Source organism: Vanellus vanellus (assembly GCF_965231255.1).
Source record: "Vanellus vanellus genome assembly, chromosome: 5".
Lineage (NCBI taxonomy): Eukaryota > Metazoa > Chordata > Aves > Charadriiformes > Charadriidae > Vanellus > Vanellus vanellus.
The window spans coordinates 71,154,161-71,179,555 of NC_138910.1; the positions used below are offsets into that span (position 1 = coordinate 71,154,161).

General features: G+C 54.7%; 2 protein-coding genes across 2 annotated transcripts in view; both read right to left on the reverse strand.

The window, feature by feature from the left end:
- The window catches only part of ZSWIM5 (zinc finger SWIM-type containing 5), a gene marked incomplete at its 5' end in the record, with an annotated part of 102,650 nt that extends 91,565 nt beyond the window's left edge, over positions 1 to 11,085 (reverse strand). Inside the window, one exon of the mRNA XM_082484291.1 lies at positions 10,392 to 11,085. Coding sequence (XP_082340417.1) covers positions 10,392 to 11,085 — 694 coding nt within the window. The remainder of the gene's footprint in view (positions 1 to 10,391) is intronic.
- An 11,104-nt stretch (positions 11,086 to 22,189) lies between these two features.
- Positions 22,190 to 23,934, reverse strand: LOC309672624 (selenoprotein Pb-like; the record flags this gene model as incomplete). Its single annotated transcript, XM_082484172.1, has 4 exons — positions 22,190 to 22,472; positions 23,135 to 23,270; positions 23,410 to 23,622; positions 23,732 to 23,934. 4 exons carry the CDS (start codon positions 23,932 to 23,934, stop codon positions 22,227 to 22,229), a joined length of 798 nt encoding a protein of 265 aa, XP_082340298.1. The 3' UTR covers positions 22,190 to 22,226.
- Positions 23,935 to 25,395: the final 1,461 nt, after the last annotated feature.

A 25,395-nucleotide genomic window follows, 5' to 3' on the forward strand; every position in this document is an offset into this window, starting at 1 on the left:
CTGCAAAACACAAAACAGCCTTTTTGTCATTTCCTAGGAAAAGATGAAGCCTGTTTGGGGTTTCTTGATCCATGAAAGTGTTATTTCGCTAGAGATAGGAAACAAAGAGACAGAGAGATAGAAGGCCACTGATTCCAGTGCTAGAAATCCAGGAGTCCAAACAGGTATCAGTACAGACTGTAAGAAGCTCCAAGAACAGCAGGTCCAGGACATGAACGTGGCCCAGATAGCCAAGAGCCAGCAGACAACATGAGTGGGAGAAGGGGAAGGGGAGATAGTATAAGGGCAAAGGGGATACTCTCAATTTGCAATCAGCCCCATACCAATCGTTTTGGCATAAAGGAGATCTCAAACTCATTTAGGTCACGGTACACCTCCCGAAACCCTAGAATCCATCCACCAAATGCCATCACACTTTGTAATTAAACACATAAAATGTGCACAAGGAGGGAAGGAAATTGTCTCCACTTACATGGGAAGGACCAGACCCCCCATGCTTTGCTAGGGTAGAGGAAAGAGCATCACCGTGGCACATTCCCCTTAGGACCCACGGAGCGGGCACTCCTGGGAGAGCCAGATCTGCCAGCATCTCCACCAACCATGAGGAAAATCAAGGCGATAAGCAACGCTAGACGTCCACCAGTCGAGCTAAGAGGATGAGGCATTTCTCTGGAAACAATCGGGTTCTCTAATAACAGGGCTGCAGCGGCGGCGTGAAAGGGAGGGAGGAGGAGCAGGCGGGGAGAAAGGGACTAGCTGGATATTTATCCCATCCTCATCTTTGTGTTATCAGTACCCCGGTATCAGCATTGTTCAAAATGGCTGCTTAGATGGTTGCCAGCAGCAACAACAGAATCGGTCCATCTGCTGGCATTCTCCCTAATCCATCTCAAACACTCGTCGTCTTTTTAAATGCACGCAGGGGAAAGAAGTGGGGGGGGGAAGTCCGCCTTGTACAAAGAAACAGAATCCTCCTATAACAGAGCCTTTTAACTAGATTTTATGCCACCCCTGTTTCCAGGACACACAGACAAAAGTTAATTTTATGATAAAAGAACCAGTGTAAGGTGCTTTTTTGTTATGAGATCAGAAAGCAAATGGAATTTGAATTGTCTGCAGTGGCATGTATCTGACAAAGATTAATTTAAACAGATATTGTCTCTGAAACCAAAGTCCATTGAACGGCTTCACAGCCTATCAACCATGCGAAAGCAGCTCCTTCAGCAGCACTGCTGACTCCACCACTTTCTTTAAAAATGGCTTAACCTATTTCTTGTAAGATAAAAGGTCATATATAGTTCTATTTTACAAACCCATAATAGCCAAAGCCACACCAAGCGAGGACAATCGGGAGAAAATAATAACGGGGGGGGATTTCCTCCCCCTTCCCAGACAGATGCTCGACACTTGCTGGGTATTTTTCGAAGTGTGTCGGTAGCGAGCGGCTGCAGCGCCGCCAAAAATGTTTCGACATCCTTAGAACACAATAAAAAAACCCCGGGGCCTCTGCAGGTCGCCAGCACAGGATGGAGGAGCCCACCCCGGGCAGAGATGCTGCAGCAGGACAGCGCACCCCAAACGGCATGGGATGCTTCTTTCGCAGGGACGTAAAGCCACAGGGATGCAGGGAGGACCAGCCGGGCTGCCAGGTCCCTTGGTCCCTGGGCTGGGCAAGCAGGAGGGGAGAAGTGCTGCTCCCCGGGCACTTGCTTGGCCCCCCCATCCTCTCTCCCAAACACTGCGGTATTATTTCTCCCTTTAACCACAAGAAACAGATCTGTGCATGCCATCGGCGGGCTGCGCGGATGGAGACAGCTGCTCAGACTTCAATGGGACACACACAGAGAAAGGAAAAAAAAAAAATTAAAAAAAAAAAAAAAAGAAAAAGCTGCAGAAATCCAAATCCTGCAATTTCTTCCCTTTTTATTTCCAGTTTATACGGAGCACCGCAGGGAAAACGCTACCAGACAGTTTCAGAGCATTTGATACGACAACGGCCCAGCTTTGGGAAAAGAACGAAGGAGCAGCAAAATAAAAGATGACAGCCAAAAGCACTTTTAATGTAGTTTCAGTACTTTCAAGAGAAAGCTTCTGTACACAGAGCAGCCAATGAACTGTTACCAAAATAAACACAACTGGCTTTAAAAAAATTAAAAATTTCTTTCTGATGATAAAGAAAATCAAAAGAGACGAGAACCAGCAAGTGAGACAGAAAATACATTTCTTTTTCATCCTCCAGACGCACTTCTTTTAATTTGGCATCCAAAGCCATTGTAGTTCATTAATGCAAATTTTATTTATCTCAGGAACCTGTTTGTTGCTCTGCCACCCCCTTTGACAGGGCAGTCGTCTTCATCAAGGCAGCCGCACGGCCAGGGCGCAGCACGTGGCACCTCCTGCCAGCCCTGCCCTTAAAAAAAAAACCCACATAACACCAATAACGAGTAATGGCTATTATTGGCGCGCCGACCAGTCACCCACACGCCAGCATCAGCTGAAGGATGGAGGCCAGGGCTACTTGACGCAGCCTGTCCTGACCTTGCCAAGGTCCCAGACACCAAGTCTCCGGCATTCCCACGGGGAATCCCTCTCCATAGGCAGCTGCGGGGGCACATGCGCACCGTCTCCAGGTACAAAGACAGCAGCCAAGCAGATGCCATGCTTCATCCCACTGAGCGAACCTCAATAATGATTAACGCCCCCCCCCCCAATCAAACGAGCTGGGTGGTATAGGTGCAGTCAGCTCGTTACAGGCATCCAGCAACAAGTGGGGCATCGCAAGGGGGATGCAGACCCCCCCCCACTCCCACTGTAACCCAGGGGCGACAGCAGCAGGGCATTTGCAAGCGACAAGCTGGACCAACAGATCCGCCTGCAACCTTTCCCAGCCGGCATCCCAGCAGATCTGCCTCCTAAGCACATTCGTGGCTTTGTTTTTACTGATGTGAGAAATGCCAAAAAAAAAAAAAAAAAAAAAAAAAAAAAAAAAAAAAAAGAGAAATCCCTGGCAACGTGCACCTAGAATGCGACAAGTAAAAGCCCAGGATTTTATTAATTTGTGCATTACTTCAAGTGCACCATTTTACAAGGACTAACCCCAATCCTGCACAAAATCCTAAGCCCTAAGCTTGAGACAAAAAAGCAAATGCTCTTAAAACGCGGTGCTAGAAAATCCATTTGGAGAGAAATGTGGTGGTGTCGCGCACAGGTGAATCCTCGGCATTTAATAAAATACACCCACCGCACCAACCAAATGGAATCTATTCATATTTAAACATCAGGATTAAAAAAGCCTTTGAAAAAATTGAATTTTTGCTCCTGGGATATTTCATTGTAAAACCATGAAGATGCTTTCCCCACACACACACCCTCAAGAAGTGGTTTTGCAGGACTTGTCCCCCTCTCTCAGATATTATCAGGCCCTTTCCCAACTCCCATTGCAAAGGCACAAGAAGTCGGGGTCAACCCTGTACATCAGACCCCACCCTTGTGAAAGCCCAGTCAAAAATTAAGTGGTTCTCAGTCCTGCTCCTCCGAGCATGCAGTAGAGCATCTTCAGGGCCTCAGCAGCTCTGCCAAGGGACAGGGAGACCTCCCCACCACCATCGCACGTCCTGGTTCCAAAACTGGTCCAGCCAAAAGGTAGACTTGTCTCATGGCACTTACTAACATAGCCAAGGTTTGGTGTCTTTGAGTTTTTGTTTTCATTGGAAAATGTATCAATTTCTGATCAATTGCTGATGCTGGAGAAATCCAAGACTCTGAAGAGGCAAGAACCAGTTACTCAGAGGAGCCACTTTCCTCCCCTCCTCTCATTCTCAGAAGACCGGGAGTATGACAACCCCATGACATAACCTCTACAAGACAGCATAAAGTGTAAGGTAAGACACACTAGAAGTTCATTTTAATACCCTCAAGACAGCTAATTCCACACCTCCAGCTCCTTGCAAAATAAAGTCATCCACACCAGCCACAGATGGGGAGATCAATGGGGAAACATAGGTTCAACCATCACCTGCCTCCTGCTGAGCAAAGCCAGGACAGGACCCTAGCACAATCCTTCCCAGATCCCCAGCAAATCTCACCACAGCCCCACCAGAAGAAACAAGCAGTGTGAAGACGGGGGAGCAAGCAAAGGCTCCTTCCCCACTGCCTCACCCAAGATTTTATGCAAGGTCTGCTCCTCAGAAGGTGGGCAGAGGAACAGAAATCAAAACCTCACACCCGCAGGAAAAACACCACCTCCCCTACATCTCCAGAAGATTCTCCTGCCTTAAGCACAAAGCATTGTCATGCAGCAACAAGCCTTGGTCTGTCACTGAAAATCCCAGTGCTCAGCTGCCTTGAGAAGGCAAAGAGATGCCGCTCTTCCCAAAATCCCCACTCAGCTCCTCACCCACACAACCTACTCCAGTCTCAAGGGCAGCAGGGGAAAAACTTGCATCACAGCAAAACACAGAACTGTCTGTGCCACCTAAATGCAAAACCCCTAAAAATTAAAGGCAAGCACAACATTGTCCATGCCGTTCATCCACCCTGCCCTGAGCTAACCCCAGATGAGAGAAGGTCTCCCGCTGGGAAAGGGGAGCGGGACATAACCCCAAAACCACCAAAGACTGGCCACCTCCCCTGTGGACCAAGTCCTCCTCCAAGACTGGGTCCATATATATGCCAAGGAAACACATAAGACTACGAACTCTACCCTAATGCTACCAAGACTTTTTTTTTTAATATATGTATTTCCAAAGAAAATTAAGATCTGACACACTACAAGAGACGATTGACAGCTGAATGTGACTTTACAGAGCTATCAGATAGACGAGCTCATTTAAGTTTTCCAAAAGTCCTGTCTCGAGGTTAGAGGGACTAATCATAAAACATCTAACATCAAAGTGAGCGTCAAATGACACAGCAAAGCACATTCCCTCGCACAAAGCTTCAGAAACAAAGCACGAAGGCACATGTGGTTTATGTTACTGCAGTTTTAGCACAGTTAAATATTTCCTAAAAGATTCCCTCTAGATGTCAGCAAAATTAAAATCTGCTGTAAATGACTCGTGTGTTGGAAGCAGAGAAAGTCAGTGCCTCACCTGCGCTAAGCTCAACAAAAAGCTGGGAACAAACTCCCATTGCCTGCTCCAGCCAGAAACCAGGACTTGTCACACCTTCTCTCTGAAAAAGACTTCAAACCTCTTTATTCTTAAAGCCAAAACTAAATATTTAATTTCTGGTGCTTTATTTTTGGGGTCTCTAGCCTCTTTAAGCTAGCATCGTTTTGCCTGGAGTAATTAACCACCCAGTTAAAAAGACATCCCAGCTTCAGAGGATCTGTTTATACTCTTAAAAGACTCAAAAGCCAATAAATAAATTTGCTAAAAAAAAGTTAAAATTCCAGCTGTCAAAGTTTTCCCAGCTCTCCCTGCACGACCAGCAAGCAGCTCTGTTGGTTTTCATCATCTCCAATTCCAGTTCCTGTAATACAGTCCAGAACATGCTCAAGAAATATCTCACCTATGAGGGAAGCAGCAATAAACAGATCATAAGTTTTAATGCCTAATAATCCTTCCTTTTAATTATATGTTAAGAAAAAAATAATTACAAACATAAAGGGCTTAATGTATATTTAAAGCGTTCAACAGTTTCCATCAGGATAGGGCTAATGAACCTCTGCCGGCCCCTTTTATGTGGTTTAAAGTATTTTAATATACATGTTAGGATATAGTAATCTACCCGTCAAGAAAAATAAAGTAAAAATTAATTAGCAGATTGGAAACACGTTGTACAACAACTGCCCCACCCAAAAACTAAGAGGATACAGAAAACCTGAACTCCCTCGGCAGCACCCCGACACGGGACACCGGGCTGCGACGTGAAAAAAATATATGTTCCATGACCCATGGCGTTCCTTCCAAACCTGCTCCTGCTGGATACAGCCTTAAACCTAGTGCCAGGAGGAGACTGATCTTTACACAAAACAAAAGCAGCCACAACTGGCCCTGGAGAACCCCATCAAAGTGTTTTCCCCCAAATAAACAGCTCTATAAAGCAGCACACCACCTAGAGTTTTAAAAACAACTGGATACAAATTTAGACTCTGCCCCCTACCACGTCACAGGGGAGGGAAACCAAAGGCTCACCTAAAAGCAAGCATTTTGGGGGAAAAAGAATAAAATCTAAAAAAACCTAAAAGTAGTTATGGAAAAAAAAACCCTAGAAGGATTTTCAACCCCGCTAAGAACCCATTGGTATTTTTACCTCTGAAGCTGCAGTTCAACAGGCATCATTACAAACATACACTGGCAGAGGCTGAAAACCACAGCGTAACAAGAAGCAACTCAAAAAGTAAATCCAAATCAGAACTCCGCCAATTAAAATGCATCTCCAGGTATTATTTACAGGTATCGGATCCATCTTAACCTCTGCCGAGGCAGGAGGCTGTTAAAGCAGGGTCAGAAAATCCCCTGCACCTGGATGTCCAGCTTAATCATGGGACCAGGAACCACAGGAAGGTACCCAGGACTGACCTGCAAAGCACCAGGCAAAATATTCAGGATTAATTGCAGGATTGGAAAAAAAAAAAAAAAAAAAAAAAACAAAAAAAACAACACCCAAACAAACAAAAACCCACAACAACAAAAAACCACACAGCCAAACAAGCTCCCTCCAAGTGTTTACAAAGCCAGCGTGTTTCAAAGCTCTGCTTCATTGTTACTCTAACAGCAAAAGTAAATTCTGGCTATGTACTTATGGCTGGACCGCATACCTCCCCATCGGGGCACAAAGGCTTATCTGTGGGTAAGGAGCCATAGGCAGCGCACACCATATAGGTTCCTAAGTGACTGGTTACAAGGCACAAGAGCAACACAAAGCTCGACGCTTCAGAAAAAGGAGAATTCCCACCCAAAACTGCCACGGACACTCGCCCACCCATCAGCGGCCGTGACAACCCGAGGGCGAACCCTGTTATACCGGACTGGGGAGCAGAGACGAGAAACATGAATTTGTTCTGCTGGATCACAGCCTACTGTCAAAATCCACCAAAGGTCTTTTCTCTCTCCAAGAACCCAAGAGATAATGGTGTAAAAACTTTTGTTCATAAATATTTATGCGAGTGAACTTGTTAAAAATTAACCGCCATCGTTAAAGGTTTTGTATCCTTTAGGATTCCCGGCATGCAGTGCAGTTGCATGCTTTATATTAAGCCTGGCATTTCTGCATTCCTTTCCTGCATGCTTTTGTCATTTGTCTAAAAATTAAAAGAAAAAAAAAAAAAAACCCACACACCACACACACACAAAGACGGGATCTGTACACATAATAATAAAGCAGTTTTTAAGAAGACAAAGATGCCTGTGTTCAACATCCAAGATCTTTCTTTGAGCAGGAAAAAAAAAGAAAAAAATCAATTTAATGACTCCAGTGAGATCAGGGTTTAAGCCTCGTTTAAGTTTTACTAAGCATGAAGGAATTATTGGTTGATAATGTGGCATATATGGGTTTTTCTTTTTCAGACCTGCCAGCTTTGTAAGCACGAGGGAGCTGGAGCCCAAAGCAGTTTGTCCCCACGAGTACAACCCTCACCCCTCCACACCATCTTCCTTCTCCAGAAGGTCATTCCTCCTGGATTTTGGTTTTCAATTTTTCAAAGAGATTTTTCCAACCACAGAGAGAAGGAATTTCGCATCCACACTATCCTTATTTTTTCGCAGGTCTGAGTCAGAAACGCGACTGTACAAACATCTGATCTTTATTAACAGCAAATCTCAACTGTGCAAACCTCAGGTCGCGACGCCGGGAGCTGGCGGTGGCCATTAGAGAGATCCTTAGAGGGGAACGGTAGTTTTGATTTAGCACTGGCGAGCACCAAGTAAGCCAGGGTTGGGGTTTTCTTTTTTTTTTTTTTTCCCAAGACATAATGGTTCCCACATAAGCAGAGGAGCAAGTTCCTATCTTAATTGCAAACACACACACGCAGCCACAAAGTGTTTGCGTCTCCAGTGGCTGGAGCTCTTCCACCTCACACCTTCCAACAGCATCCGCAGGATGGATGTGGAAAGTTGGCGGAGGACATCTCCGCTACGCCTCCCGTCCACCCCAGATAAACACGCAGCCCTTCACAGCCTTTTGTTTGATGTAAACCTTCCTCCTCCATCTCGGCTCTGCAAGGGACTGCTGCAACAGGGTTACGCTAGGGACAAAACCAGAGGTGTCCGACCCCGCGTCACCCATCCGAAGAGGAGCCACACTACAGCCAAGACCCGAAAACCCCCCCCAGCCCTCCGTCTCTGAAGGCAAACTCCCACAGCGAGCATCCCGCGTCTCTTCCGCGCTGTAAAAACAAGAGATAAATCACCCGCCGACTTTGCAGCGAGCGCTTCCAGAACATGCTGCTTCATCTAAAAAGCTGACGTTTCAGAGGACAATGGGAGCGAGCTCCGATTTCAAAGCTGGGGAGATGGTTTAGACTTGTCAGGGGATGTGAAACGCCAGAGCCAGGACCGTCCTCCGGCTCACCCAAAGCAGCAGCGGGAAGTGGAGGGAGACGAGGCACGCATGACGCCGGATGCCAGCGCTGGACGTCACTTTGGGATGGGACTGCTCTACGTGTCCCACACGCACCTGACCCCAGCGCTCACCCAGATCCTCCACACCATTGGTTAAAACCTCGTGAGAGCCAGGTTTCGAGGAGAAATGAATCAAAAAAAAAAAAAAAAACAAACCACCTCATTAAAAAAGAAAATTCCTTTGTACAGAACCAGCCCTGGTTTTAGGTAACCGTTACCTCCATCTCCCACGCCGGCTACTCACTGCATCCACACCTCGGTGGGCAGGTCAGCAAAGCATCCCCCACAGTAAGCTATTATTTTCCCCTGCCTCCTAATTTTAAAGTCCCTGAAGAGCTATTCCTCTCCTTCTAAAAAAATTATTTGGTTTTGAGTTTCAAAGTATTTTAAACAGACTTAGAATAATTAATCATCTTAACGCAGACCTTCGAAAATATTAATTCACTGGAGAAAAAAAAAAAAGAAAAAAAAGGGTGGTATAATCATATCCTCAGAGAAAAACCTTTTGTGCTACAGGAATTTTCACTGCGTATCCTCGGAGGTGGAAGGAGAATTCTTCTGCTGTCTCCTATTTTCAGGTCTCAAATGGAAAATGTTATGATAATGCTCTTCTGAATGTAAACTGTACCAAATGGTTTGGGTTGTGGGTTTTTTTTTTTTTTTAAAGCTGTTTTTTCCCCAAAAGGAAGGAGGGCTCTTTAAACAAACACAGCCGAACTAACCGTTCCTTACAACAAAAACCACCCTCCCTTCACTCATTCACGCCATACCCTGGCACAAAATGAATTTACATTTCGCATTTGCAAAACAAATTCCAGCCTAATGTCATTTTAATGGCAACGCGCATTTCAATCACTTCCAGTAACAACGAGGAGCGGATTATTTTATGTAAAACACCTCAATTTGTTTCTCTTTAAATATATACAGCTATAAAGTGGATTTCGGATGGGGACAGCAGGGACTGGAAGGACGGGGGAAGAGAAACAACGTTTCCTCTCCGACAATCCCCTTCCTCCGCCAGCGCACACAAAAGCCACCTGCCCATGGAGAGAAAACACGATGCCATTATTCCCACCGTCATTCCCACGGCCCCTTCGTCACGAAGGCCGCGCGCATCATCCGTCCCCGAAACGCGCATCGCGCCAGGCCGCCGGCGGTACCCACCAGTCCACCCAACTTGTCACCCCAACCCTTCCCTTCGCTCTCCGCCAGTCAACCCCACTAAGGGGAAAGCTGGGGGGGAGGACACAACACATGCCCCCCCCAAGAGATTTTCCAAGGGGGAAAAGCCCCCGATGGAGAAGACAAAGGCATACGTGGAAGGGCCAGGACCCCCGTGGGAGCGGGGACGTGGGTGCCCAGGGGTGCGAGCGACCCCGGCTGCGGGACTGAGGGGGGGCGGGAGGGGGGGGGATGGCTGCGTGCCCTCCATACAAATCCCCGACGGGCGTTTTAGCGGGGGGAGGGAGGGAGGGGGGGGAGGACGGAGGGGGGGTTGGCTTTATTTTCCCACTCGGGCTGGATGGACGGCGTCCACGCTGCGGGCTGCTGCCGGTGACACCCGGGCACACCCCCCCCACCACCACCACTGGGGGAAAAGGGGGGGGAGGGGGTGTCACCCCCAGCCTTCCCACCCCCAAACCCAAAGCCGGCATCTTCCCACAGGAACACAAGGCGGTCCCTGCCCCCGGGGCAGGATTTTCCTGTCAAACCACAACCGCGCCAGACAAAAGGCTGAAGTGTTTGGAGGGGATGAAGCGCGGGGGGGGTGGGGGTGGGACGGAGGGACACAGAGAAGCCCCCGAGGGGCCCCGTCCCGGCACTCACCGACTTGCAGCACGTTGTCCACCGCGCCGGTCTCCAGCAGGCGGATGCCGCGGCGGAAGGGCAGCCCCTCGCCCTGCGGCGCGGTGGCGGGGGCGGCGGCGGCGGGGGCGGCGGGCGGCGGCGGGCCGGCGGCGGGGCTCTCCTCGCCGGCCGGGGCGGGGGCAGCGGCGGCGGCGGCGGAGGGTCCCCCCGCGGCGGCGCTGGCGGGGGATGCGGCGGCGGCGCGGCCGGGCTGGAAGCTGGAGTACATACAGATCTGCCGCTCGCTGCGGGGGAAGCTCCAGTAGACGATGCGGCGCTGGACGGGCTCGGGGATGCGCTGGAAGCGGCCCTCCACCCGCTCGAAGGCCCAGCTCCCCGCCACCCGCTTGGCCGCCGCGTCCAGCAGCGACTCGGGCTGCAGCAGGCTGCCCCCCCCGCCGCCGCCGCCGCCGCCGCCACCCGGTCCCGCCGCCGTCGTTCCCGTCGCCCCCGCCGTCCCCGCCGCCGCCGCGGGGCAGCAACCGGCCAGAGCCGGAGGGGCCCCGCTGGCCCCCGCTCCCGGCCCCGCGCCGGCCCCAGCGGCCCCGGGACGGGGGTGAGCGGTCCCGGTGCCCCCCGCCGGGCAGGCCCGGGAGCACAAGCGCTTGGGGCCCGGGGCGCCGGCGGGCAGCGGCGGGCGGAGCAGCTCCTCTCCCTCTCCTCCCTCCGCCATGGCTGCGACCGACTGAGCCGGGCGAGGGGAGGAGAGACGGGGAGGAGGAGGAGGAGGAGGAGGACGGGGAAGGGGGGGACCGGGGGTGGAGACTAGAGGGGGTGGTCCCGCCGGCCGGGAGCCGGCCCCCGCCGGGGCGGGACGCTCGGCAGCCCCCCTGCCCGCCCCCCGCCGGACCCCCGCTCTGACGGGCACCTGCCGGGATGGCGGGGGACCGGCTCCCCGGGGCGGGGGTGGCGCCGGGGGACCGCCCCGGTGCCCTCTTGGCTGCGTCCCCAGGCGGGGAGTGGGGACGCGCACGGGGGACGCTGCGTACCCGTGGGCGGAGGGCGAGCAGCAGTCCCCACGGCGCTGGGGGGCCAGGGGGGTGGAGGGCGGCCGAGCCCGGGGAGCTTGTGCTGGGTCAGAGGCAGCGAAGGGGCACGACGGGGCTGGACGTGGCACAGCTCCCCCGGAGGTGTCCGGCGGCGACCGGGGGACCTGCTGCAAGTCTGGGTGGGCCCTGCGACACCCGTCCTCACCGCCCCAGCCTAACCCACGAAACTAACACCCAGCCTGAGCCATAAACCACCTTCGGGTAGCGGAGCAGGCAGCGGTGCCCTGCCCTTCAGTGGGCATCGGGGTTTGCTTTTTCCTCCAAAGCCCTGTGGTAAAGATGCTCGTCCCGCACGTCACTGCAGCACCCTTGGGTGCAGAGAAAATACTGGCTCCTGTGGCTCACTCGGCCTTGGGGAGAGGAGATGAAGACACACAGGCAGTGCTGACCCCCAGCGAGCTCTGCTGTGCTCTGTGGTGGGGTTGCATTAAAGCGAGGGCCTTCAGCGCATATTGCCTGAGTCAGCACCCCAAAATCCAGGGAGCTGACTCCTCACCGGCCTCCGCTTCAGCAGAGGGTGGCGGCAGCACCCCTGGGACCAGCACAGCCCAGGGCCGATGGGGAGAGCGCTGCCGCCCTGACGGGGATGGTGGCTTTGCTGCTGTGTCCAGTGGGACACCATCTCAGGGTTTTCCCCAGAGATACATTCCCGTTCTTTTGTCCTGTCTAATTTTAAGTGGCAAACCTCAGAGGAAGAGCGGAGCTCACAGATCTCAGAGTTCAGTTTTCTCGCTGTTATTCTTAGTGCTTTGAGAATCTAAGACCAATTCCTTTCTATCTGCAGTTCAGTCACATCTAGACCATTACCGGTTACTCCCTTGTTGCAGAGATCTCCTATTTACTCTTACTGACAGAGCAAGAGTACATTTCCTGGAATAACAGGGCGATGCAATTAGGGAACAGGAAATAATTATGCACCTTTGCTATGCCATGAGGTACCTCCAAGCCCAAGGTCTCCTTCGCAGGACTCGGAGGAACGGAATCAGATCTCAGGCAGGTAATGAGAGCAGGCAGAGCTACTGCAATGAGAGATCTCCATTTTAGAGAATAAGCCACATGCTGATCAATGAAGGTCAGGAAGAGGTTTTCCTTGAAGGCTGAGGTGTTCCTTGCTGCCGCTGGTCTTGTTCAAGATAATCAGTGCTAACTGGCAGCACGGTCTGGCCGGGGGCAGCAGCTACACACAGATTTGTTTACATTTTCCATAGGAATCACGTCCCCATTTCTTTAACCCCAAAGGGCATTTCGCTCTCCCTAAGGGATTGTTGCGACAGGGTGCACTTGCGAGCACAGCGTTTTGCCCATCACCTCTGCTCCCTGCGGTGGCAGTAGCACCTGGGGGGACAAGAAGGGCTTCATCCACCTCTGCCCCTCCCTGTTGCACAGAGGGACCTCAAGAGGCCATCCCAAAGCACTCTTCTGCCCCAAGGTAGAGCACGCCTTCCCGGCAGAGACCAGTCTGGCAGGATCTTAAGCTCTTCCGATGATGGAGGCTGTGGGCTCTGGTGTTACAGCAGACCAACTGCCGGGGAGTTTCTGCTGTCACCCGTGTCTCCCTGCAGCCACCGGCTCTGCTCAGGCAGGGGGTGGCCCTGCCTGAGAGCTGGGACACAGCACCCCAGCTTGTCCGGTCCCTCTGTCACCAGCCTCTGCAGAGCTCACCTAGCGACAACCTTGAGTGTCCTTACTTATGTTGTCCCCAGACAGTGCCAATAAAGAGGATTTTAGACTTCAGCCCAAGCAGGGACGTTATTCATTCCCATAGAACTGACTTTTCACTGCATAAAACATATAATCCAGACTGAAATCAAAGCAAGGTCGGTGCAGTGGCTGGCCAGCCTGTCTCTGGGGGGTTAGCATGTTATTTCAAAGACAAATCAATCTATTTTTCCTCTCACTCTTCATCTGAACATTTGTTGCTCCCCATTCCTCCCTGTCTCTCCCTGTCCTTTTCATTACTGCCTTGAATTTTGCAAGGGGGGGAGATCTCCTCCTCCCAGTGAATGTGGACAGACCTCTTCTCCCCAGGGAAGGATGCGAAATGTCAGCCTCCCGCCCAGCCCCTGATGCTGCTCATTCAGAGCCTGGAACCAGGTACATCAATAATTCACCGCACGCTTTCCTGAGCCCAGCCATTTGCTGCGCCTCTACCACCGGCAGCCCCGGTTCCCCTCTTGGCTTCCAGGCTGTATGGTCGGGGTCTGCCCATGCTGCGACCCACCGGCTCCAGCCCTTCTGGTCTGAGCGCGGGTATTATTCACAAGGTGCCGGGTTTTCATGCTGGCCCCGAAAAGCATTTTATTTTGAGTTCCTGGCTAGAAAATTTACCGACCAAAGGGGCTGGAGCCTCCACGGCTCTACACTGCGGTTAGACAGCAGCGCAATGCAATATACTGGGATTTTCTTTGGGTACCAGCTCAGTCAGAAGTCTGGCTTTAAGTTGCAGGCACTGTGGGGCAAGAAATCTGCTTTCCTCTTGCCAGAAAATGAATTCAAGAGCTCAAAAAAAAAAAAAAAGAGAGAGGAAAAGATGCTGCTGAGATGGTCTCTGCGGGTTTCCTGGCACCTCTGCTTTGTTTTGTGGCAGACAAGGTAAGTGCTGGTAGGTGCCACATCTCAGCCCAAGGGGATGCCACCTCCTTGGCTGCTCCCACCTGCACATCTTCGTGTAGCTGCTCTCCTCTCCCCTTCCCACCATGCCTAAACCCCATCCCCAGCGGAAAGACTGCCTTTCTCGGGGCATCTCTTGCATGCTCCCACACCCCTTTGATATTGATTTGGCTCTGAACAGTCAATGTTGTGCCCTCACTAAGATGGGTAACACTGGCTGAGCCTTGCAGAGATGACAGCAGAGCTTTGCAAGACCTAGTGAGCACCAAGGAAGTCCTCTGGTGACAGATGAAGATATACAAGAGCAGCAGAGGCTTTCTGGCCAATTAAAAATGGAAAAGGAGCTAGATAGCAGAGTGCAGGTGGCCACCAAACTCCTGCTCTGGCCACCCAGAGGATTTGCTGCTCCGAAGCAGCTGAAGTGGGGCCCGTTGGAAGTGTGGCTGTTTCTGCCTTTCCTGTGTTGCTGGTGGTGCTCAGAGCAGAGGCAGGAGGGAAAGGACACGGGGAGTAACGCAGCCTGCAGCTCCCCTGCCTCAATGCACTCAGGAGCCCAGGGATCTATTGCGTAGGACAGTTACTCCTGCGATCTGATGTCCGGGAAGGGGCAGAGAGTGTTGCCTCATTAAATATTTGGCTTTGCAAGAAAGAGGACCGGTACCTTGGTTTGGTTGACTGTAAAGTTGAGCCCATATTTAGATTCTCCAGTGCCTAGTAAGGTCTCCGACAAAGCGTAAGCTTGAGCTGGAGGTTTTTGCCATCAAACTGTTCGAATCCCCCGTGGATTCTCCACTGACTCATTAGCGCTGAGTTATTGCTGTGCTCGTCTTTCAGCAGGGACTCTAATAAAGTTCCTTTTCGCTAACCAGCCAGTTATTTTATGAAACTTTCCGGAACTGACAATCTCAGGGACCTCCTGCAGGTGTGACTGCAATTGTCAGTGTACTCAAAAGAGAAATGCAAGGACTGAAAGTACCATCTCCCCTCTCCAAGTGCGGGCTGAATTCAAAGACCGGCAGCAGGATGGATGCTCTCACCCACAGGAACAGCTCCGCTTGCCTGTGCGCCCCTCTATCTGCTCAGGGACGCGAACGTTTAAAGCAGGAGATGCGCGGGGCGCTGCAGCTTCTCTGCCCTTCATCTACTGCCAAAGGGGATGGCACTCCCTGAGAAAAACCTCAGGCCATCCCTGATCCAGGATCAAGGATGCCTGCACCCAGCACCATGCCGTGCCCTCCCCAGGGCACCCTGTGACGCATCGCCTCTGCCTGCCGTGCGCTGCGGGCACACGGAGTTCGAATCTGGCGGCGCTGGGGGTCCTGGAGGACCTCAGCAGGAGGCTCGGGGGGATGTGAGCTGCCAAGCCCTGCTGCGGCGATGGGGGCTGTGGGGCAGGGTGGAGGTTGGGAAGCTCCTTCGTACAGCTGGAGAGGAGGCACCCAGGAGCGGAGGGGCAGGAGGAACAAGGAGATGGTCTGGGGCAGCAGCGAGGAAGGGAGAAAAATGGAGCGAGGTGCTTGAGTACCGGGTGTCGGGCTGGGATCAGGCAGACCCGGACTCCCCCTTGTACCGGACCAGAGGGTCAGGAGCTGTTGTTCCTTCTCTCCCCCCCCCACGACGTTACATCTCTGGCGTGCCAGGGTTGCCTTCCCCCAGCCCCCGTAAGATTAGCAAAGTGCTGAGCCTCTGCCTTGCCATGGAGATTTCTGCACCCTTCCAGCAAACGCATTTGCTGTGCAGGCCAGCAATTAAGCACGGAGGAGCTGCTGGGCAAAGACCCTTGGCTTCCAGGAGAAACCCGTCGCCTTCCCGGCGCAGAGCCTAAAAGCGCAGAGCGCTCCAGAAAGTTACTCAGCCCCACGCCGGAGAGCGACGTCCATCCCGGCCGGCCTGGCTGCCGCCATGCTGAGCTCAGCAGAAAGCAGCCCCCCCACACACACACCCAGTCGCCCCCCTCTCAGCCACTGAAGCTCCCTCCCCTTAATTAGCGATGCTAAAATAACCAGGGAATCATTTTGCAGGCTACAAGAGCATGAATAAATGATGGCAAAGCGAGGCGTAAACAACATTCCTGTTAGCCTTTAGCGTCGGGTCTGCCCTGGCTTCGGAGGCGCGAGCGGGTCACAGGGTCCGGCCGGGTGGGAGGCTGGAGCCAGGAGGCCAGGGCTGGGGCTCGTCCCTCCAGCCTCCGTCACCTGGTGTCCCGCTCCCCTCCCTGGGCAGAGAACCCACGGTAGATCCCACCATAACCCAGCCTTCTACCCTCCGCGTTTGACGCACTTTGCAAACGGTAATTAAAATGTAAATAAGTCTGGGTGGGGAATGGTCTTCTAGGGGAGGAGGGGGAAATTAAACCGGCGGGAAACAACACGCTGAACCAACTTCACTTTTTCTGGAAAATAAGAAAAAGACCCGTAATGGAGAGAAGGTCCCATGCAGAGCTTGCAAGCTAAGAAACAGCGCAGAAGAGGCTGAAAGCTGGAAAAATTCAGACCCAGAGAGAAGCTACAAAAGCTCAGCGATGGGGCGTAATTAACAGTGGAAGAAGGGAGCGGTGGAGCCCGTCTCTGACGAAGGCAGGAGACCCGGGCACCGGTTGCCAGCCCGGCCGGGAGAAGGTCCACACCACTTGTGATGGGCACTCACGGCACGGCTGATTGGCTGGGAGGTTACAATGCTGCATAGCTGATTGGCCGGCAGGTTACAATGCCCTGTGGCTGATTGGTTGAGAGGTTACAATGCCCTGTGGCTGATTGGTTGGCAGGTTACAATGCCCCATGGCTACTTGGCTGGGAAGCTACAGTGCCACGGGGCTGATTGGCTGGTTGGCCACATCATTGGATGCTGGTTGGCTGTGTGGCCCTGTTGCTGCATGCTGATTGGCTGGCTGCCTAGGGGCAAAGAAACCCCAACCTAATGAAAAAACAGCTTTGACCAAAGTCAAATCATTCCAGTTTATACTATTTCTCCTGGCGCCTGGTGCTGCTGGTCTTTACAGCCATCTGCACCATTTTGCCAGCCCTACGGAGCTGCAGTTCCTCAGGCGCTGGTAGGACCATCACCATTACAGCCGCCATCGTCCTAGGCCACGCTCAGCAGCAAGTTTCAGGAGCCGGAGATCGGACACCTGGAACATCTGCTCTGGGTCATTCCTTACCATCCATTGCAACGATTTATTCCAAAGCCATTTCCAAGCGCATGTCCACATGGGGAAAAAAAAAAAAAAAAGGCTCCAGCATGGGGGACCTCTTCCATAGTAAAAAACAACGAACATCATTAACTCAGCTTTTCTTTTATAGCTTTGTAAGGGGTCTCACAGCAGCTGGGGAGCCACCCAGCCCGGCTCAGCACTGGTGTCTTTTTGGAAGGCATTACAGTGGTCTCTCTCAGAGGTTGCTCCATGAGTTTATCCTCTTCCTTCGTCTCCTTTACAAGGAGGTCAGGTATACTCCCCCTGATGCATGCTCATGTACCCCTCCCCGCGGCGTGGAGAACCCATGCAGGGACCCGCTCTTGAGGCCAGATCCCAGTGCTGCCCCCAGCATTGGTCAGTCAGGGCACGGTGGGATGAGGGGAGATATTGCACCATGCTGACCTTTCCTTTAACAGCCCACCCATCCCAGCTCCCCTCCATGACGGCGTGTCCTCATACATCGCTCCCCGTGTAGGAGCCAGCAGCAGATGGTGGCGAAGCTGTGGCAGAGGTGCCGGCAGTCCTGGCACGAGGCTGCGCCACTCGAAGCCACCCGATGCCAGAGCAGGACGTGGCTGCTCAGCGCTACAAGGATATCTTGCTAGCGGCTTTCCTGGTGGGAGGGCAAGAGAAGGGGAGCCTGTATTTTAGCAAAGCTCCTGTGAATGCAGGGACCAGCGCGGGATCCGGTCTCAGCCTTGGGCGTCTGCTCCGTGCTGCAAATCCGTGCATGTTGGGCTGGCGAGATGTGTCTCTCCTAGGTTGCTGGTTGGGCTTTGTCTGCTCACACTGGGCTCCTTTCAGCCCCCATATCAACACCAGAAATAACAGAAGCAAACTGTTCCCTCCGTGCCATTGTCCATCAATGGCGAGCAAAGGCTAGAAACCAGAGCACAGAGAAATGGCTGTCTTGTTCTTGCACGGCGATGGCCAAACTGTGCTGGGTGGACAAAGAGAGGAGGGGATGCCATGCAAAGCTGCGCCGTGCTGGCACTGAGAGTACCTGTGTGGGCATGAGAGTCTTGATTTCCCAATGGGGCAGGGGCTTCAGCTCTGCCTCCCCCAAACCACTCTGGACCCACCAGGAGGGAGGGAAAGAGCTGGGATGGGTCTCTTGTAGGTGAGCAAATGGCTGGGGAAAGACTTGGTGGCCTCTGGCAGGAGGAAAGAGGTTATGGGGGAAACAAGGGAGAGGCAAACCTGTTGCATGCACCTTTGCTCAAAAGTCAGAGAGGTGCCTCCACCCTCTGTCCCTGGGTACTGCTTTGGGATGACTCCGCTCTCCCTCTGCTCGCAGAGGAAAGATGGGGCACACCAAGCAATGGGGCTTTGAAAAGCCAAACCCGGGGGCTGGGCTCTGTCCTGCCGGTGGCCTTACACCCGGCCAGGACCTGTGATTGATGTTGGGGAGGGAGGCAGGAATGAATGAGGCCAAAATCTGACGCACTTCCTCAGCCCCATCTTCACCAGCTGCCAGCACTGGTGGCCATGTGGGGAACACGAGTCACTGGGGCTGGCTCATATCTGCGGCTGTTTCTCTGCTCTGTCCCATCTCCTTGGGTGACGCTACACCAAGATGAGTCTGGACCTACTCACTAGGGACGTCAGCAAGTTGGCCAAAGCCGGGGATGATCTCTCCAGCCTTGTTCCCCAGCTCCTAACCCATGATGGAGCTACATGGCCACCATCCCCAGGCAGCAGCATTCACCCTCACCCCATAGAAGCAAGAGGAGCTCGGCTGGGCTGGACATGGGGAGACAGAAATGCAGCCACCCGCATTTATTTTGCCTAACAACAGTGATCTCTCTGTATATTTTCATTCTGTTTTCCTCGGCTCAGCTGCCTCCTCAATGAAATGTTTCCAAAGCAGCCTGGCTTGGCGGCACGCCAGCCCCGGCTGCCAGATGAATGGGCGGAGGAGGAGGGACCCATTCCTCTTCTTGACACAGCATCGCTGCACAAGAGGCCTCTGTTGACATTAGGACTGGCTGTTCCCCCTCTCCCGAGAGGCTCTGCCTGGCCCTCAGCAGGAGCAGCACGCAGGGCCAAGGCTGCATGTGATGTGGGACTGGGATCTGTCCTCCTCCGGGGTGGTGGCACAGCCATGGACGACAGGGTACAACGGCGCATCCTCCTCCAGGGTGGTGGCACGGCCATGGATGGCAGGGTACCACGGTGCCCCACTGCCGGGACCCAAAGTCAGCCCCAGTTTCTTGCCCTGGCCCCTGCCCTGCTGAGCCATCCTCCCTGACAGCCGAGCACTCCTTGGGGCTCTCTGACACCTACTCACAGCATCGCTCCCCATGACATCAGAAATGTAAAGGACCTGTTAACCCTCCTAAAACACCTCTCCTCCACCCTGCTCAGAGCAAAGCTCTCCCTCAGCACGGCAGGAGCGCAGACACCAAGACAGGTTTTGCACATCTCCGTGTCTCTGGCACCTTTCAGGGGGGAGCAATGCCATGGGGTCCCCAGCCACAGCACCCCCAAACCCTTCAGGCCTTTGGACAATAATATATGGAGCAGCATCGGCTTCACCCTAAACCTGAGCCATTACTCAGACACGTAGGACTTCACCCAAATAGTGTCACAACTCTTTCCCGTGCCTCACTTTCTCTCCCCAAAGCAAAATACCAACCCAAGCCTTCAGGGCTGGAAATTTGCCTGCTGGGTGGTAGCCAAACGGTAGCAGTGCAGCACAGTGCCGCTGGACTACCCACGCAACACCAGACGTGATCCCTCTATCTGCCACTGCTAATTGCAGATCCGGTCGTCAGCAAGCGAATGTAAATCTGTGTATGCCCCAGTCATCACCCGTCACCTCCTTGCCAGGGACACCTTCAGGAGCTGTGCAAGAAAGGGATGGGGAATTCAACAAAAAGGGCTGAGGAAGCATCAGAAGGCAAAAGAAGGAAATAAAATTCACCAGCATCCTTCCAGTTTGCACCTCTCCCCCCTGGCTGGCTCTCCCGGCATCTCCTGCTGGTGGCCAGCACCCAGCTGCTGCAAGCGGAGGACCAGAGGCTGGGTCAGAGCAGCACCCAGCAGCACACTGCAGGGACACAGACCGCTCCCACCAGCAGTGGTGGGGAGAGGGCTCTGTCTGGATCTGGTGGAAAAGAGGCCAACCACGCATCGATAAGATGAATTAGTTGTCTCGGCAGCACCAGCAAAATGAGCGAGAGAAGTGGAGCCCGTGAGGCCCGGCCTGCTTTGTTTCAATTACAGCAGCTGCCAGAAGAAAAAGATAACCTCAATATTGATGGCAGGAGCAGCAGACAGAGGTGCCCTTGTGGGCTGCTGGGAGCAGGTAGAGGAGGAAGGGGGAGGAGGAGGAGGAGGGAGGGAGCAAGGGATGGAGGAGGGGGAGCAGGGTCTCAGCCAGCACCCTGTGGCTGCTGAGAAAGACCCACCTTGATCCTGTTGCCCTCATCCCCATGAGGAACAGCTCCTCTTCACCCTCGCTCTTGCCCCAGTCACCGGGCAGAGCATCCCCCCGGCAGAGACAGGGCAGAGGGATGCAGAAATTCAGCTCAGGGCATCAACAGCAGGACACACACCACACATGGCATGGCACGACGCTGAGCAGAAAAAACATCTCTTTGCTCTCCACTCGGGCTGTGAGTTCAGGGGAGGCGTTGAGTGGGGCTGCGTGGGAGGATGGATGGAGCTGGAGCGAAGGGCTATTGGGTTGAGACAGGCATGGGGGAAGCCCAACTACCTGAAGGCTGGGGATCCCCATGAGATGCTTGCAATGGGGACTAGTGTGGGCACTGGGGACAAGATGCCCAAAGATGACTTTGGGCTGCAAGTGGGAACTTTGGCCCCATAATAGCATCTCAGGGCAGGTGCCCCAACATCACACCCACAAGCCAGAGATCGAGGTGCTGAGCCAAACTTCCTCCTGGCAGTGCAGCGTTAATGCCCTGCCCTGGGACAGGGCTAAGCCCTGGGTCCACATCCTGGCAGGAGGTAACCAGAAGGTATGAAGCGATGGGGTCTCTAGGGTCTTCAACCCCTTTACCTCCAGGTCTCTAAACAGGGGAATGCAAATCACCAGCAGCTACTGCTTCATGGGGTCCACATCCAGCCCCAAGTCGCTCTCTGAGCCAAGAGAAACACTCGGGGCCATCCCAGCGCTGAGCAAGCCCCCCACCTTCTCTGGGGAAGGGACACCACCAGAGGCCAAGCTGAGCAAGGTTTGCTTCATAGAGGTTTTATTTGCACTCTGGATATCCGCATCACCCCCCGATCTCGCTTCTCCCCCAGGATTCGCACCCCATCTTCCCACGGCTGGGGACCCTGGATACAGCCCCTAGGTCTCCAAGAGGGGACAAGGCCACCATCTTGCGGCCACCCATCACCACTGCACATACCCGTGTGCAAGGCCTGGAGGGTCCCCAGGATGTGACAGCTATGGGGGTACAGGTTTTGGACCACGGGGAGCTGCGACCTCCCACCACTCCTAGTGCCCCCATCCCCTGGGATCACGTCCTGTGGGGCACATGCTGTTCCTCCTCTGGCTCCCCAGCCAGGACACCCAGGGGTGCCAGGACACCCAGGGGTGCCAGCATGGGCAAAGCATGCCAGCAGTGCTGCTCCCGTCCCAGTTCTGTCCCCTCCACCCCTGCCCTGCTGCTCCATGCAGTGTCCACCAGCAGTGACCAGGGACCTCCCGGTTTGCACCACGGGCTTCATTGAGCATGGAAAGGCAGGCAGCAGCAGAGGAAGGGTCAGAACTCATCCCCAGGGCCAAAAAATGCAGCACCTCTGGGTGTCTGAGGGGGATTTTCATCCCTGGTCACAGCGTGGGAGTATGACCCACATGGGGGATGATGGAGTGGGGGTGTTATACCAACACTGCTGGTGGCCAGCAGCCCAAAACGAGTCCTTTCATGCCTCTGCGAAGCAAGTTAGCGTGGTCTGCACACTACTGGGTTCTGCGAGGCTGCTCAGCCTGGCTTAGTGCTCATTTCCCTCCTTCTGCTTCTTCCCCTCATGATGGGGCTGGCCATGGTCTCCATGGTGGTGGTGAGCATGGGTGGCAGGTTTGCGGTCCCCACTCGGGTCTGTGGCTCTCTCGCTGCTGACCTCGTGGTGGTGGTGAGAATGGAGGGGCTTGCGCGGGTGGATGGGGTTCTCTGACTCCTTCCCCTCTTGTCTGGGGAGCGGGCTGAGGGTTACAGGCACCTCCGTGGTACTGTTAACCTGGGGAAAGTGACACAAGGGCTGGTGCAGTATGTGGACACGCACACGTGCTTGCTGCGAGCCTGCAAGCACGCCTGTGAGCTGGGACGAAAGCAGACCAGCATCCGGCATACAGAAAGCTGCGTGGGTCAGAGCAAAGGCTCTCCAGCCCTGACCCAGGGTGCAGGGAGGACAGGAGAGGCCGGAGCACACAGCGCACAAGCCTCTGCACCTACATCCCTCGGTTCAAGCTGTGAGTGGTCCAGGAAATTCCTGAGCCAGGAAGGGGCTTTGCATTTAGTATTTGTGGATGGATTTTTCTCCTAGGAAGTGATTAATTGCTTGCTGAGCCCAGAGCTACACTCTTTTTTTTGGTCTGAACTTGCCACCTCCAGGCCCATCGCCTGCCCCTTTCTTATATCAGAACAGCCAGTGACCCCAGTGAGCTTTTCCAGATCTGGGCTATGACCTCTTTAGTCCCCCCCTTCTCAGCCTGAAAGTTCTGACCTATTTAACTGCCCTTATTCCAGACCTTTCATCCCCTTCCCTCTCAATCATGGACAAGGGCGGCTGCCAAGCCAGAACCTGTCCCCGACATGAAGATAAGGTTGGATTTTTTTCCTGATGTGCAATGCCAGGGGAGAGAAGGGAGCCCAGCTCCAGCGAGCATCCCTGCTCCTTACCTCCTGGGTGGTGTTGGGGTAGAGGGAGCAGTTGCCGCAGAGGTCCTTGCTGTGGGTGAAGCGGATGGCCGACTCCACGTAGGGGAAGTGGAGGAAGCTGTAGGGCAGCTGGATGTGGAACGCCAGGCGGCCGCACCTGCGGGGAGAAGCCATAGCCGGGCTCGAGGTGGGGGTTTTGGGGTCCCCCAGGCCCAGCTGAGGGGCAAGCTTTGGGAAGCCCACCAAATGCTCTGTAACCCCCCAGGAAAGCCCCAGCTGAGATGGGGGATGCTCACCGGTCATAGACGAGGAAGTCGTCCTTGTCGCCCCCCAAGACCTGCCAGACGTCGGGCTCCTCCGGCTCCGGCTGGAAGACAGGGACGCCCGGAGGAGCCTGGCGCTCCAGGTCCCCAAACATAGCGCGGGAGAGCGGCGCCTTCTCGTTGACGATCATGTAGCGGACGTCGACCGTGCCCTGCCGGGCCAGCTTCTCCCGCAGGCCCCCAAGGCTGCAGGGAAGGAGGTGCCGGGAGCGGGGTGCTGGGGTGGAGTGGGGGGCTGCCATGCCGTCCCCCAAGATGGCGGGGCTGGGTTTGGGGTGGGGGGACCAGGGCTCACCTGTGGGCCTGCTGCAGGCAGAATTGTCAGCTGGCCTTCAGCAGGGCCACCACCGTCACCTGCCCTGCTGCCCCCACCATGGGGTTCGAGCCGTTGATGCTCCATGCCGGTGCCTCCCGGCAGAGCCGGCTGCTGTTGGCCACCCCCTCGGAGGCCGAGGCCAGCCCCAGCCAGGCGGCCAGGGCCAGCACCAGCAGCCCCATCCCGGACCCCAGGCCCTGGTGGGGGGAAATGTGGTGTTAGTGTCCCCTCTGCCCCAGGGCTCAACTCAGCAAGGTTGTCCCAGCCCCACTGCAACCCCAAACCGTCTCCCCACATCCCCCTCTGGGGCAGACAAAGACTGATGGGCAGTGTCAGACTGGTCCCAGCATGGCACTGGGAGCCGGGACCCCCACGCTGAGGGGGTGTGAGGAAAGTGGGGGTGAGGTGGGGGAATCGGGGTGCCCATCTCCTGACGAGCGCTGCGCCTTTGCTGCCGGCTTTAGTGGGCAACCACTGCGACAGCCGTGCGCCACGGTGTGCCCCGGCAGCGAGGAACCTGCTCCACACATCGGGGGATGAAGGTCCCGTGGGCCTTCTCCATCTCCCCAACCCCAAAAGCCAGACCCAGCCATGGCCAGGGGTCTGTCTTTGCCCCCGAGGTGTGCAGAGATGCAGCCCCCATTGTGCTGGCCACCAGCGAGGAGACAGTGGGACAGGCATAGTTTCACCTTCAGGTCACCTTGAGAGTCCTCGATGCTCCACAAAGCACTTAAGGGGTGCACAGAGCCTTTAAGCCCCCCCCCGCCCCCAATACATGCCTGAAGCCCCTTCTTCCCACAGCCCCCTAACCCTGCCCACCCCAAGATATGCCCCATCCCTCCAGGATCCAGCACGTTTTATGAGCAGGGGGAGGGTTGGGGGGGACAATCCAGGGAGGTGGGGAGGGAGCAGGGGGCTGTGGGGTCTGGTCAGGATGGATGTACCCCCAATCCCCACCCCTCTCCCCCGCGAGAACGAGCCCTCAATACCACTCTTCTCCTCACTGCCGTCCTCTGGCCAGACCTCGCTCCGGGCCCCAGCGGCTCTCGGCAATGCCCAGCTGGCCCGGGTCTCCCTTTTATCTGCTGTCCACTCTCCCCGCCCAGGAGGGAGGAGAAGAGCCCGGCGGAGTTGGGACTGTGCCCTGGCCACCACCGCCTGCCTCTGGGGACAGCAACAAGGCAGGCACTGTCCCCATCAGTGACCCCCCCCTTCACGGTCCTACTGCTGCAGCCCAGCCCAAGCCATGCTGGGGCAAAGCGGTGCCTGGTGCTGGGCTGGCACGGAGGGTGACAGGCGGTGCCACAGGGAAAAGCCGGGCATGGCCACCCGAACCCCCCCCACAGGCACAGGAGGGCTGGCAGCATTGCCAGGGGCACCATGGGGTGACATCAAACAGTGCCATCCGTGCACAAGGTCCCGGGGGAGCCGCCAGCACAGCCTCTGCCACCCTGCAGCCAAAAAGATGGGTGCCTGCCCCACACCCCTGGGGTGCTGGAGCTCCCTGTCCCATGGTGTGTCACCCCAAGGGCCATGCCGTCCTGGCACATGGTGCCATGGCCACTCTCAGGCCGTGCTTGGCCCCACAGCAAGCCCCCAGCGTCTGGTCCCGTGCCTCCTGCCCTGCCCTGCGCCGGGGGGGC